General features: G+C 39.4%; 1 protein-coding gene across 2 annotated transcripts in view; it reads right to left on the bottom strand.

Annotated features, from left to right (window-relative positions):
- The window catches only part of LOC135042301 (ADP-ribosylation factor-like protein 8A), a 344,687-nt gene that overhangs the window by 114,550 nt on the left and 215,269 nt on the right, over positions 1-14,868 (bottom strand). For both annotated transcript variants that reach the window (XM_063955010.1, XM_063955009.1), the window contains one exon: positions 1,093-1,160. In XM_063955010.1, coding sequence (XP_063811080.1) covers positions 1,093-1,160 — 68 coding nt within the window. The remainder of the gene's footprint in view (positions 1-1,092; positions 1,161-14,868) is intronic.

Raw genomic sequence — 14,868 nt, 5'->3', positions numbered from 1 at the left:
CAAATAAAGATATAAATATACAAGAAAAGCGCACAATGTAAGCGAGCTCATGTAGCTTCAGACTTGTGTAATGTATAGGTAGGTATACCACACTCGAATACGAGTGCAAATAACTTAACACTGGAAGAGCGAAAAAAAGGTGTCTGGCGCTCACCCATCATGGAAACGTAATAGATAGATCACCCAAAAGAATTTGGGTTATTATTTATTATCAGTTATTTATGTAGCGCACACATATTCCACGGTGCTTTACAGAGAACATTCACCCATTCACATCAGTCCCTGCCCCAGTGGAGCTAACAATCTATATTACCTATCACATGTACATGTACACACATTCACGCTAGGGTTTATTTTCATTGGGAGTCAATTAACCTACCAGTATATTTTTGGATTGTGGGAGGAAACCGGAGAACCTTAAGGAAACCCACGCAAGCACAGGGAGAATATACAAACTCCACACAGTTAGGGCATGGTGGGAAACAAACCCATGACCTCAGTACTTGGTACTTACTAATTTGTGTTTCGTACCATTGAGTGAGTGGCATAATGTGAAAAATCTGAGATTATGTTGAGGTTGATAAAGTTGTAATATAGCTTTCCCTTGTATCATAAAAGTAGTTAAACATATGATTCTCCGCATTTTACACTTTGAACATGGAAAATGGTGTTATCTGCTTTTACAAAAAATGGGGACTTTATATTGAGCATTTGGATGCTACCACACAGCTTCACACAACTTGGTTCCTGCTACGTCAGATTACAAATGATGGCTAGATACTTCCCTCATGTGCAGAATTCTCATGCAGATATGATCTTCTGTCCATCACAACACACTCATACTTAGGGCTTTTTGTTGTGTCTGTCCCCTTCTTCTCATATTCCCCCTCTTTCCTTTTAGTGTTGTTTATCCTGTATATGCATGTTTTATGTAGCCATTGTCTCCTTGGAGATTTCTATGTTAAATAATATACTGTACATGCTCTTAAGTGCTTATTGACTGTTTTATTTTGATCCTTTGCAGAGGTAAGCAGAAATTTACTTACTGCTGATTGGGTACTTTACATTTACAACAGTAAATCACATACTCACATTCTTTCAATTAATTCTTTCTCATCAAGAGCACCAGCAATGTCTCTCTTGTTTCCAAGAACAAGAACCTGAAAGGGAATTGAAAATGTCAGCTCTATGGAAACAATTAACTATTTATTCATTAAGATAGATACATCCTCTCCTAGAACTGATATGATCCACTGTAAAGGAATTCACTAGGATATTTGCTGAAGATTCTATTATGGATCATCCAATACTTCTGGAGATCTGTCAGGTGTGTACCACTGTGGTACAATTATTACATACTTATTTGACATCACATAACACCTAGATCAGTTTCAGATGATTCCTTTTTATTCAAAAGTTACAGGATTCACTAACATTTCTTTATTTAAAGTAATCACATAATTCTGTTATGGAAGGATAAAACATCACACATGGAGGAACATAGGGGGCAATTCTGAGTTGATCGCATCAGCAAGTTTGTTAGCAATTGGGCAAAACCATGTGCACTGCAGGGGGGGGGGGGGGGGGGCAGATATAACATTTGCAGAGAGAGTTAGATTTGGGTGGGTTATTTTGTTTCTGTGCAGGGTAAATACTGGCTGCTTTATTTTTACACTGCAATTTAGATTTCAGTTTGAACACACCCCACCCAAATCTAACTCTCTCTGTACATGTTATATCTGCCTCCCCTGCAGTGCACATGGTTTTGCCCAACTGCTAACAAATTTGCTGCTGCGAGCAACTCAGAATTAGGCCCATAATTCCAAAGAATGAAATTAATTAATTTATGTAATCTAGCATCCTGCAATTAACTTTACATTCACAATTATAGTTGGTGTTTATATTGAATGCCACTTTACTGGCAATAAATGGTTAATGTCCCATGCAAAAACATCAAAGAAAAGTGGATTTATTATTTATTATTATTTATTACCAGTTATTTATATAGCGCACACATATTACGCAGCGCTTTACAGAGAATATTTGGCCATTCACATCAGTCCCTGACCCAGTGGAGCTTACAATCTATATTCCCTACCACATGTACACACACACATTCACGCTAGGGTTAATTTTTGTTAGGAGCCAATTAACCTACAAGTATATTTTTGGGTTGTGGGAGGAAACCGGAGTACCAGGAGGAAACCCAATCCTGTTCAAGTAAATCTGCAGAGCTTGAACTACGTCCAGTAGAGCCAGATCATCCCAGTCCTGGGAAGTGGCAGAAGAAGGAAAAAATCCAAAGACAAATTCCTAGTTTTAGTGAAAAGCTGAAACAAATTTTTGGCTGGAACTTAGGAACAGTGAGGAGAACCGGTCTATTGTCATGGAAAACGAGAAGAGGCGACTTGCAAGACAAAGCTACTAACTTGGAAACGCGACAAGCTGAGGCATTTAGCCAGAAGGAAGAACAGCTTCCAAGTAATGAACTGAAGATCCGCTGAACGTAAAGGCTCAAATGGAGCCTGTTTAAGAGCTGATGGGACCAGAATAAGATTCCTCGGTGGTTGACTATAAACCGCACCCTGTAAAAATGTTTAGACATCTGGAAGAAGGGCCAAACGCATTTGAAAGAAAAATGGCAGGGCTGAAATCTGTACTTTCAAAGAATAAAAGTCTAAACCAGCGTCCAATCGCTGCGTCTCTGTTCACACAAAATGTAGATCTTCCATACTATGTGGTAATTTGTGTTGTGAAACCAGTTTCTGGTCTTGTAGCATAGGGCCTAATTCAGCCCTGATCACTGTGTTGCAAATTACATTGTCCTGAGATCAGATAATCGCCGCCCAGGGGAAGTGAAAATCCGCCCTGTGCAAGTATGCGATTGCATGTGCACACTGTGCGAAAATTCCCCTCAGTCAGCGGACAGCTGCAAAACCGTTTGCATCACACTCACCATTGAATGTTTTTTCCATTCTTTGCAGTGTGTGCAGTCTGTGCGTAGCTCAATACTTACTCCTTCAGTGTGAAAAAAATCAGGCTGAAATGGGCCGGAGCTGACGTCACACACACCAGTCCTGAAAAACGCTTGGGGAACGCCTGCGTTTTTCCAGACACTCCCTGAAAACGGGCAGTTACCACCCATAAACACCCTCTTCCTGTCAATCACCTTGCAAACAACCATGCAATCGAAATTTTCGCACCATTTTGTAGCTGTTTGGTGACGCACGTGTGCATTGCAGTGCATACGCATGCGCAGTAGTTCGATAATCGCCTGCTGTTCAAAAAAATGCGCAGCAGCGATCAGGTCTGAATCGGGCCCATAGTGTGGATTACAGATGGAGAGAAACCTTTAGCTTTCAAAAGCTTGGTCTCAAAAGCCAGGCCATGAAAAGCAACTGAGGAAGCGAACATTTTTGTAGCAAGTCTGGTTGGAGTGGAAAACTCCATCATGGACCTGCCGACATTTTAAGAACATTGGCATACCATGACCTGAAGGGCCAATCCAGAGCCACCAGGATCACTGTCACCCGTTGGTCTTTGATGCACTTTAGTACCTGAGGTAACACTGGGGTCGGAAGAAACAGATACTAGGTGAAAGTCCCATGGAACTGGCATGGCAGCCACTGCGAACAGTCAGCGGGTCCCTGGATCTGACACAGAACTTTGGAACCTTGTAGTTGTGTCGAGAGGCCATGAGATTCACTTGTGGGAGGACCTCTTGTCCTCATCTCGGGGAAGAGCAGTGGTGAAAAAACCCCAGATGGCAGACCCCTAGGGAAGATGATGTAACTTTGGAAATTATGCCCAGCACCCAGACATCTGAAGAGGACTCCACCCAATGCCTTTGAACTGGAGCAACCGCCCACAGACTGGTGACTGTACTGGGTGGAGAGGGACCCTGTGAGGCGCTAGGCTTCTCTGGAGCCTTGGCTCCTGAACATCGGTTGTTTTCCTGAAAACTGGTCCTTTAATGCGGAGCCATGGCTGGGAAAATAATGGACCTTGGCCTTTAGTGGACAGTCCACCACAAGAGGAAGATTGAAAGACTCAGAAATACATACCCCGCTGCTTAGGGGAAGTCACTGGGAGAAAGTGCTCTTACCCCCGGTAGCCTGGGCAATAATGATGTCCAGCTCTGGTCAAAAAATTCCAAATCCACATACCAAGCACGGAGCCAAAGAGCCCTAAGACCTAAGACAGCCATAGCTGAAAACCTTGAAGCCACTTGAACACTGTCTTGCCTATCCTCACACACATATTCAACTGCACCATGAAGCTGATCTGTCAATTCAAGAAGGGAATTCCTGGGCGCACACATCATGTAGGCCCTCAATGACTTTGTCAGCTTAAGTTTCTATGTTCCGAGTCACCCAAGTTCAGGACAACAAAGGATGGATACCTACTTAGAGCCCATATAAATGGACCTGAGACATCACCTTCCAACTTTTTATCTAGTGGGTCCCTAAAGGAAGCAGAACCCTGAACAGGAAGAGCTGTGTACTTAGCTAGACATGCAACTGCAGAGTCGATCTTGAGAGGCAGTTCCCTTCTGCCAGGAGCGAATAAAGTAAATCAACTTTGAAAGGAATGGAGATGTTTTTATCCAGTGCCTTCCAGGCTTCCCCAAGGAGACTTGAGTGATCCAAAGAAGACGGGAAGGTAGCAACCATCTTGCAATCAGACACCAATTAAGGAGTCAGCTTGTCGGCACCACGCATCAAGAAAACATGCGCATCAGCAGCCCTAACATGATCCTCCAGCTGAAACGTTACTAAGTCAGATACTGATCAACCAAGAAGCTGTCCACGCTGGATCCATAAGAGCAGATGCAGTGACCTCAAAACGCCTGCGCAGCGGTCTGCACACAACTCCCCAGAGTTCACCTGTCCACACGGTAATTTATTATTATTTTACACTGGGCACAAGTGAAATACAAAGCCATAGTAACGCCTTTTGTCTTTGGCTTTATCTGTCATAATCCCTATGGCATCTTGCTGTACAGTATATAGCGGATGCAGGTGGAATAAATACCCCAAAATAAGACAAAAATACATACAGTAGGTCACTGAGCAACTGCACAATAGTCCCAGAACAGTAAAGGCAATACAGTATTAACAATAATAATAACAACAACAACAACAACAACAACAACAACAACAACAACTCAGCCTGAGAAAGTTGCAGTGGTGAGGAGCTGAGCTGAGACTTGTACCAGTTGAAACACAGGGCCTAATTCAAAGCCGATCGCACTCTGAAGCCCTTTACACAGGGCGCACTGCGCATGTGCAGCCAGTGAGATGCGAAAGCATCAGGCCAACAATCAGGCAAAGGCAGTCGCGGGGCGGGAAGGGGCATGTCAATGGCATTAGAACGCTGTTGGTGGGGCGCGGTCTGTACAACGCAGGTATATCCGGACCATTGTGGGGGCGGGCTGCGGTGGCTGCATGACATCACACGCAGCCGTTGCGAGCCACAAAACAGCGGGTATCGCAGACAGGGACCTACTTGGTAGGTGCAAAGGCATCGCCGCCGTGCAGGGGGGGAGGGCAGGGCCTAACATGCAGGGCAGGCTAGTCACTCCCACAGGTCACTGAGCAGCACAGCATGCAGCAGCTTTAGTTTCACTTTCCACTTCACTGCACATGGGAGACCAGCATAGACTTAGGGCCTGATTAAGACTTGATCGCTATTGTGTCATTTCACAAGGCAGACGAATATCAGGACGATGAAAATGTTATAATAATATTCAAACATTGACATTCAAGACACAGCCTTGTCGTTTTCTTTGCCGTGAGTGCCGCTGACTGCAGTACTATTTAACCACTTAACTGACGATTTATTTCGCCAAAAATCATTCCGAAATTGACAGGGTTTTTTTATGAGTGAATTAGGCGAAGAACATGAATTTAACCCTATCCCAAATGATTTTAGTTTAAAAAAAAACAACATATATTTTTTTTATTTTTAAAAATGGCTTCAAACATTGAAACATCGATCGGGAACATCGTGACCATCAGAACATCAGAAACATTGCGGCTTTTATTTTGAAAGCTGGGACAGCCTCCAGGTATACGGGGGAGGGGAGGGGGGGGGGCCTGGGGGTGACTTGGGAGGGTTAATTTACACTCCTCAGCGGCTGTCATTGTCTGCAGTCGCTGGAGGGGAGGATCCTGCCGTGCTGACCGATCAGCAGCACGGCAATCAGTAGGGGAGAGTTCAGCTTCTAGTCCCTCTGACAGCAGCAGCGGAAGGAAGTTTCCCTTCCCCGCCGCTGGTAACAGTCTTTATCTGACTGGTCGCATCCTGTGCGACCAGGTCAGATAGAGCACTTATAAATTAAAAATAGAGGCGCTCATGAGAGACACATTCCAAAATATCACAGGTTCAGTATCAGCCAAGGAATAAATAATAATAAAGAAATATAAAATACATATATTTATTAATAGTAATATAAAAATACTATTTCATAATGGATAATTCAATATTCCATATGATTTTAGCAAGATATATCAGATACAGAAATTTAAAAATAGCATGGATTGTCTAAATCCTAAGTATATTAATATGTTTAAGAAATCACTGAACAGTATGGATCAAAAAGTATGTATCAGAGTGTTACAGTCTCTTGGAGAAACACTGTTGCCACAGCTGCTACAAGTGAATCATGAATGTGTCACATTGACTGCACGTATTGATAGTCAGCATGGATAAGTGTATAAGATACCTCTCCACAAGGGCTGGTGAACCCGAGCGTCCCCGGGTAAGTCCAAAAGTTGCCCAGTAATTAAAGAAGCTGGAAGGTACGTGGGATATCTGGATCTTTCAGCCAGCTGCACCGATTCTTGGTTACCCTGCTTGTTACACCTTGCAGGTGCTTCGTGCCGGTGATTGTAAACAGCAAATTGTGTGGCTGCTGGATCGGGTGGTATATTGAGCCCGGGTGTAAATGTGCGTACCTTCCAATCTACCTGGACGTGCACCGTCCGCCGGTAGAAACCGAGGTGGAGAGCGCTGGAGATGATTGCCGTGTAGCGCTGGAGATGATTGCCGTGTCCGTGCGGCGTCTGCAGCTGATCGTGCGGCCACGTAGAAAGCCGTCCACGGCTGTTGTTGGTAAGGCCGGGTGGAATGGCTATGGCTTGAGTGCGTCCTGGATGAAATTGTTCAGTGATTTCCAAAAAGAAGGAGGAGTCCTGACGCGTTTCGTCACGTGACCCGTGACTTTTTCAAAGATGACTCCTCTTTGCACAGTGTGTGTAATTTAAAGGGCTCTCAATTGTGCCTCCACAGATGTAACTGATCAGTATAATTAAGCATCAATGATAACACATGTACTTGCATACAAAGAATTCCTTGGCTGTTTAGATAACAATTTATCTGGTTTGAATATCTTAAAGTTTAACCAACCTGATAAAATAAATTATAATATATAAAAAACAAATCTAATGGCGGAGCTAACACAAAGGTACACAAAAATAAAAAAACAAATAAAAAAATATATAAAAAAATTAAAAAATATAAAAAAAACCAAATGAAAATAGTGTGTCATAGACATAAGCATTGATAATATATTATATCTAAACATATATCGCGGCTATATTTTACAATGTCAACTCTTGATACTGTAAACTAATAACTATATTGGGAATTATCTAAACCTTATATGGTGACAAAGGCACCCATATTTATTATGAAAAAAAGGGACCATAATAAGAAATAGATTTATATATAGAATATACAGGAGGACTTTTATAACTAAAAACTGTCATTTATAAGTCCATACCAACTGATTAAAAATAAAAAATATAAAATATAGGATAACATAAAAAGTTGACATAATGATAATGTCAGACACTATGTCAACATTATCCAAACATATATAAAAATATATCTTGTGTAAAATCATATAAAATATGAAATTGTGAGTCATGGTCATAATGGGTCATGATTATACTGATAATCCTACTGGACGTATAATTATTTGTAGAATATCGAAAAGAGATCTAAAGTGTATAAATGCCTATGATTAAAGCAAAATACACTAATTATATAGTATGATGGAAATAAAACCCTATACATATTTAAATTCTACATTTATATTAATATATCTGCTCACTTACATAAACCAGAATGACAGAGGAATATGACAAAGGAAGAAAAAGGAATTCACCAATCAATTTCAATAAACTCATTGAGGCCACCAGGAACAAGTGACCCCATTCTGTGAATCCAAAAATTCTCCCGACGACAGAGCTTGCTAAATCTGTCTCCCCCCCTACAAGTGAGGCTAATGGTCTCAAGGCCAATTAGCTTCAGATCTTTTGGATCTTTGTTGTGGAAATGAAAGAAATGTTTTGAGACCCCATGATTCAAAAATCCCTTTGTGATGTTTCGTCTATGTTCTAGAAAGCGAACTTTCAGCTTACGCATCGTTCTCCCTATATACTGGAGCCCACAGGGGCAAACCAGCATATAGATAATATATTCGCTGTTGCAATTGATGAAAGATTTTATGGGATATTTGTCTCCCCGGGGTGATTCAAAGAAATGCACATTGTTCTGGATATAAGAACATGTGGTGCAGTGTCCTGCACCACATCTATAACAACCATTAGGCAGCTGTGGCAACAGTGTTTCTCCAAGAGACTGTAACACTCTGATACATACTTTTTGATCCATACTGTTCAGTGATTTCTTAAACATATTAATATACTTAGGATTTAGACAATCCATGCTATTTTTAAATTTCTGTATCTGATATATCTTGCTAAAATCATATGGAATATTGAATTATCCATTATGAAATAGTATTTTTATATTACTATTAATAAATATATGTATTTTATATTTTATATTTCTTTATTATTATTTATTCCTTGGCTGATACTGAACCTGTGATATTTTGGAATGTGTCTCTCATGAGCGCCTCTATTTTTAATTTATAATTTGATCAAATTTTTAGGAGTATCGCACATCTCCTCATAGTGGCGAACGTGTCTTCCCCATTCCATAAGATCCGTGGTTCAATTCACATTTATTTACAAATAGATCATTATATACAGGCGCAGCAAAAGAGTTTTTTCTTTTTGTTCAGTTGATATAGTGTTGGTTTGCAGCAGCCAGTAGCAATTGTATTAACTTAAATTATTGATTGATTAATTGATAATATATAAAATTTTTTCACATATATATTTTTTGATATATTCAAATGGCGGAGCTAACTTGTTTTTCTGAAAGATTAAAAAGAAGACAGCAATATGTAGAGGAACTCAACGATACTAGTGAGATCATGATTTCCTCAATGATACCGACTGATAGAGATAAGGAATTTAATACATTGTTCTATAAATTAGAGGATCTATTAAAGGCTGAAACACGTCATTGGTGGGATATGGTCACCCTCCAAAAATACGTAAAAAGCCAAAAAATCCCCAGAGGGCTAAGGATTTTTAAAACTTTATCATTCATAGATGATCCCAGCCTGAAAGAGAAATGGGATGCTCTACTTGATGGGTGCTCATTTGCCTTAATGGGCCTACTCATCAACTATCGCAGTGAAAAAATTAATTCCATCGCTAAAGAGATAGAGGAAACCAAAAAACTATTATTAACTCATTCAGAACACCCAGAATATAAACACAATGATCAAAAATTAAACCACAAATTAGAAGTATTTGAAAGGGACATCATAGACGGAAAAAACCGTAAATTTGAAAGAGATAATGATGATTATATTAATAATCAGGTACGCACTTATAACAAAAAATATAATCTTAGAGGGAGACCCCGTAGTAGGTCCAATTGGAGACAACATTATTCCAATCGCTCTAATTCACGTAGAGTCGACAATCTGTTAACTATCAAAAAGAGAGATCTTCCCAAAATATACAGGATGGCAACCAAGTGGAAGCCATGGTTGTGAGACCGAAACAAAAATTCCGTCTCAATACCAATACCAACTATATGTCACAACAAAAATCACACAATAATGCAGTTTTTTTAGAGAGGCAGAATCAAAGCGATCGAGCTTTGTCCCCTCATCATCATCAGAACAGATACAGTTCACTAAGAATAAATACTCCAAAAAGAGGAAGAGACCCCAGCATAGAGGGCAACGAGGAGGACTCAGAGTGCAGAGGAAAAAAGCGAGACGTAAGATACTGAAAACAATCCAACATATACAATCTGTCATCAACTGAACTTAGTTCGGATGATCAGAGACTTTTGAGTCGAGGTCTTAAATTTGCACCCACTAAACCTCCAGATCAGTTTAATTTATTTGTTGATCTGAACAGATACGTTCGCTCATTAACGAGAAAAAGATACTTTGCCTCTAAAAAATTAGATAAGATGCAAATAACAGGTTCATCCATTATATTGGACGATCAAGATTATGTTGCTATCGAACTACTTGAGTCATTACAATTGGAGAGTAACATGGCCTCAGGCCAAACTCCGTTGTTTAGTTTGGCCAGACCAGGAGAGAGACCCAATAAATTTAGAAATAAGTCCCAATTTTTTCCTCTGCAATATAAGAGTCCACAGATTGACATTTTCTATAGAAAAACATTGGATGACTTTGATGCCATATGTCGTAAGGAAGCTAAGATTGTCAAATACAAACAGAATTTACATCTAAGAGAAAGGAAATCATTACAGAAGTTAATGAGAGACCCCTCCCTTGTCATTAAGCCAGCGGACAAGGGAGGGGGTATCGTTATTCAGGATACAACTGATTACCTGTTAGAGGCCAATAGGCAATTGGATGATGCTGAGGTTTACACTAAACTTATGGGTAACCCTACCAAGGTCTTTTTGGCCTCCCTCACCACACTTGTACAGGATGCATTTAATGATGGAGTCATAACGAAAGAGGAAACAAATTATCTGATTCCCTCACACCCCATCACTCCCACTTATTACCATCTTCCCAAAATTCATAAATCACTCACTACACCTCCTGGTCGCCCCATTATTTCTGGTGTTGGATCCCTCACAGCTAATTTATCACATTTTGTGGATTTCTTTTTACAACCTCACGCCACTTCACTACGCTCGCACATTAAGGATACCACTTCCTTTTTAAATTCTATTTCGGAAATTAAGTGGAAAGATACATACTTTTTTGTCACATGTGATGTAAGTGCACTTTATTCTAATATTCCCCATACTAAGGTGTAGCTGTTATTGAACAATATCTAAAGAAGTCGGATTCCTTACCAGAAAGACTTAAAAAATTTATTGTAGATTCTATCTCGTTTATTCTATCACACAATTATTTTTATTTCAATCACATGTATTATTTACAGACACTGGGGACGGCCATGGGGACGAGGTTCGCGCCTAGCTTCGCCAACCTATACATGGGCGCCTTTGAGGACGCCCATGTGTGGGGGAGGGACTTGGGCGCGGACCTCGTCTTCTATGGCCGTTATATAGATGATTTGTTTTTTATTTTTGATGGGGATTGTACACATTTTTCTAATTTCACCTCACTTCTTAATAATAATGAGTTTAATTTACAGTTCACGTGCACAATAGATAAGTGGTCTGTTTCCTTTCTCGATATTACCATCTCAATATTTGAGGATAATATAATAACTAAAACCTACAGGAAGGAGGTCGACAATTACAACTTCCTTCACTTCGACAGTATGCATTTTAAACCTTGGATGAGAAACATCCCTTCGGGACAGCTGCGACGGTTGCGCCGCAACTGTAGTAACCAAGGGGATTTTAATACACAAGCTCTGGAACTTATGGGCGCCTTTAGAGATAGAGGTTACCCCACAGATTTAATCAATTCCGCCTTAGAAAGAACGATCAAACTTGATCGTAATCAGCTCCTTAGCTACAAGACAAAGAATACTGCGTTTAAAGAAGATTTACCACACTTCTTCTCTAAATACAACAGTGCCTCTGGAAGAATAAAAAAGGTCCTGACCAATAATTTTCCAATCTTATTGACAGATAAGATCCTTAAACCAGTCATAGGACACTCTCCTTCCGTCATTTTTAGAAGATCTGAAAATTTGACACAACACCTAGCCCCCAGCCTGTTTGTCGATAAAAGAATGGGAATTAATAATAATACACAAAATACATCTGTCTCCTGGCTCAAGAGTACACCTAATGGTTGTTATAGATGTGGTGCAGGACACTGCACCACATGTTCTTATATCCAGAACAATGTGCATTTCTTTGAATCACCCCGGGGAGACAAATATCCCATAAAATCTTTCATCAATTGCAACAGCGAATATATTATCTATATGCTGGTTTGCCCCTGTGGGCTCCAGTATATAGGGAGAACGATGCGTAAGCTGAAAGTTCGCTTTCTAGAACATAGACGAAACATCACAAAGGGATTTTTGAATCATGGGGTCTCAAAACATTTCTTTCATTTCCACAACAAAGATCCAAAAGATCTGAAGCTAATTGGCCTTGAGACCATTAGCCTCACTTGTAGGGGGGGAGACAGATTTAGCAAGCTCTGTCGTCGGGAGAATTTTTGGATTCACAGAATGGGGTCACTTGTTCCTGGTGGCCTCAATGAGTTTATTGAAATTGATTGGTGAATTCCTTTTTCTTCCTTTGTCATATTCCTCTGTCATTCTGGTTTATGTAAGTGAGCAGATATATTAATATAAATGTAGAATTTAAATATGTATAGGGTTTTATTTCCATCATACTATATAATTAGTGTATTTTGCTTTAATCATAGGCATTTATACACTTTAGATCTCTTTTCGATATTCTACAAATAATTATACGTCCAGTAGGATTATCAGTATAATCATGACCCATTATGACCATGACTCACAATTTCATATTTTATATGATTTTACACAAGATATATTTTTATATATGTTTGGATAATGTTGACATAGTGTCTGACATTATCATTATGTCAACTTTTTATGTTATCCTATATTTTATATTTTTTATTTTTAATCAGTTGGTATGGACTTATAAATGACAGTTTTTAGTTATAAAAGTCCTCCTGTATATTCTATATATAAATCTATTTCTTATTATGGTCCCTTTTTTTCATAATAAATATGGGTGCCTTTGTCACCATATAAGGTTTAGATAATTCCCAATATAGTTATTAGTTTACAGTATCAAGAGTTGACATTGTAAAATATAGCCGCGATATATGTTTAGATATAATATATTATCAATGCTTATGTCTATGACACACTATTTTCATTTGTTGTTTTTTTATATTTTTTAATTTTTTTATATTTTTTTTTATTTGTTTTTTTATTTTTGTGTACCTTTGTGTTAGCTCCGCATTAGATTTGTTTTTTATATATTATAATTTATTTTATCAGGTTGGTTAAACTTTAAGATATTCAAACCAGATAAATTGTTATCTAAACAGCCAAGGAATTCTTTGTATGCAAGTACATGTGTTATCATTGATGCTTAATTATACTGATCAGTTACATCTGTGGAGGCACAATTGAGAGCCCTTTAAATTACACACACTGTGCAAAGAGGAGTCATCTTTGAAAAAGTCACGGGTCACGTGACGAAACGCGTCAGGACTCCTCCTTCTTTTTGGAAATCACTGAACAATTTCATCCAGGACGCACTCAAGCCATAGCCATTCCACCCGGCCTTACCAACAACAGCCGTGGACGGCTTTCTACGTGGCCGCACGATCAGCTGCAGACGCCGCACGGACACGGCAATCATCTCCAGCGCTACACGGCAATCATCTCCAGCGCTCTCCAACTCGGTTTCTACCGGCGGACGGTGCACGTCCAGGTAGATTGGAAGGTACGCACATTTACACCCGGGCTCAATATACCACCCGATCCAGCAGCCACACAATTTGCTGTTTACAATCACCGGCACGAAGCACCTGCAAGGTGTAACAAGCAGGGTAACCAAGAATCGGTGCAGCTGGCTGAAAGATCCAGATATCCCACGTACCTTCCAGCTTCTTTAATTACTGGGCAACTTTTGGACTTACCCGGGGACGCTCGGGTTCACCAGCCCTTGTGGAGAGGTATCTTATACATTTATCCATGCTGACTATCAATACGTGCAGTCAATGTGACACATTCATGATTCACTTGTAGCAGCTGTGGCAACAGTGTTTCTCCAAGAGACTGTAACACTCTGATACATACTTTTTGATCCATACTGTTCAGTGATTTCTTAAACATATTAATATACTTAGGATTTAGACAATCCATGCTATTTTTAAATTTCTGTATCTGATATATCTTGCTAAAATCATATGGAATATTGAATTATCCATTATGAAATAGTATTTTTATATTACTATTAATAAATATATGTATTTTATATTTCTTTATTATTATTTATTCCTTGGCTGATACAGGTTGAGTATCCCATATCCAAATATTCCGAAATACGGAATATTCCGAAATACGGACATTTTTGAGTGAGAGTGAGATAGTGAAACCTTTGTTTTCTGATGGCTCAATGTATACAAACTTTGTTTAATACACAAAGCTATTAAAAATATTGTATTAAATGACCTTCAGGCTGTGTGTATAAGGTGTATATGAAACATAAATGAATTGTGTGGATGTAGATACACTTTGTTCAATGCACAAAGTTACAAAAAATATTGGCTAAAATTACCTTCAGGCTGTGTGTATAAGGTGTATATGTAACATAAATGCATTCTATGCTTAGATTTAGGTCCCATCACCATGATATCTCATTATGGTATGCAATTATTCCAAAATACGGAAAAATCCGATATCCAAAATACCTCTGGTCCCAAGCATTTTGGATAAGGGATACTCAACCTGTACTGAACCTGTGATATTTTGGAATGTGTCTCTCATGAGCGCCTCTATTTTTAATTTATAATTTGAT

The sequence above is a fragment of the Pseudophryne corroboree genome, chromosome 2 (genome assembly GCF_028390025.1).
Source record: "Pseudophryne corroboree isolate aPseCor3 chromosome 2, aPseCor3.hap2, whole genome shotgun sequence".
In the NCBI taxonomy this organism is placed as follows: Eukaryota; Metazoa; Chordata; class Amphibia; order Anura; family Myobatrachidae; genus Pseudophryne; species Pseudophryne corroboree.
The sequence above is the reverse complement of the archived record's forward strand: the minus strand, read 5'-3'. Positions and strand labels throughout refer to the sequence as shown.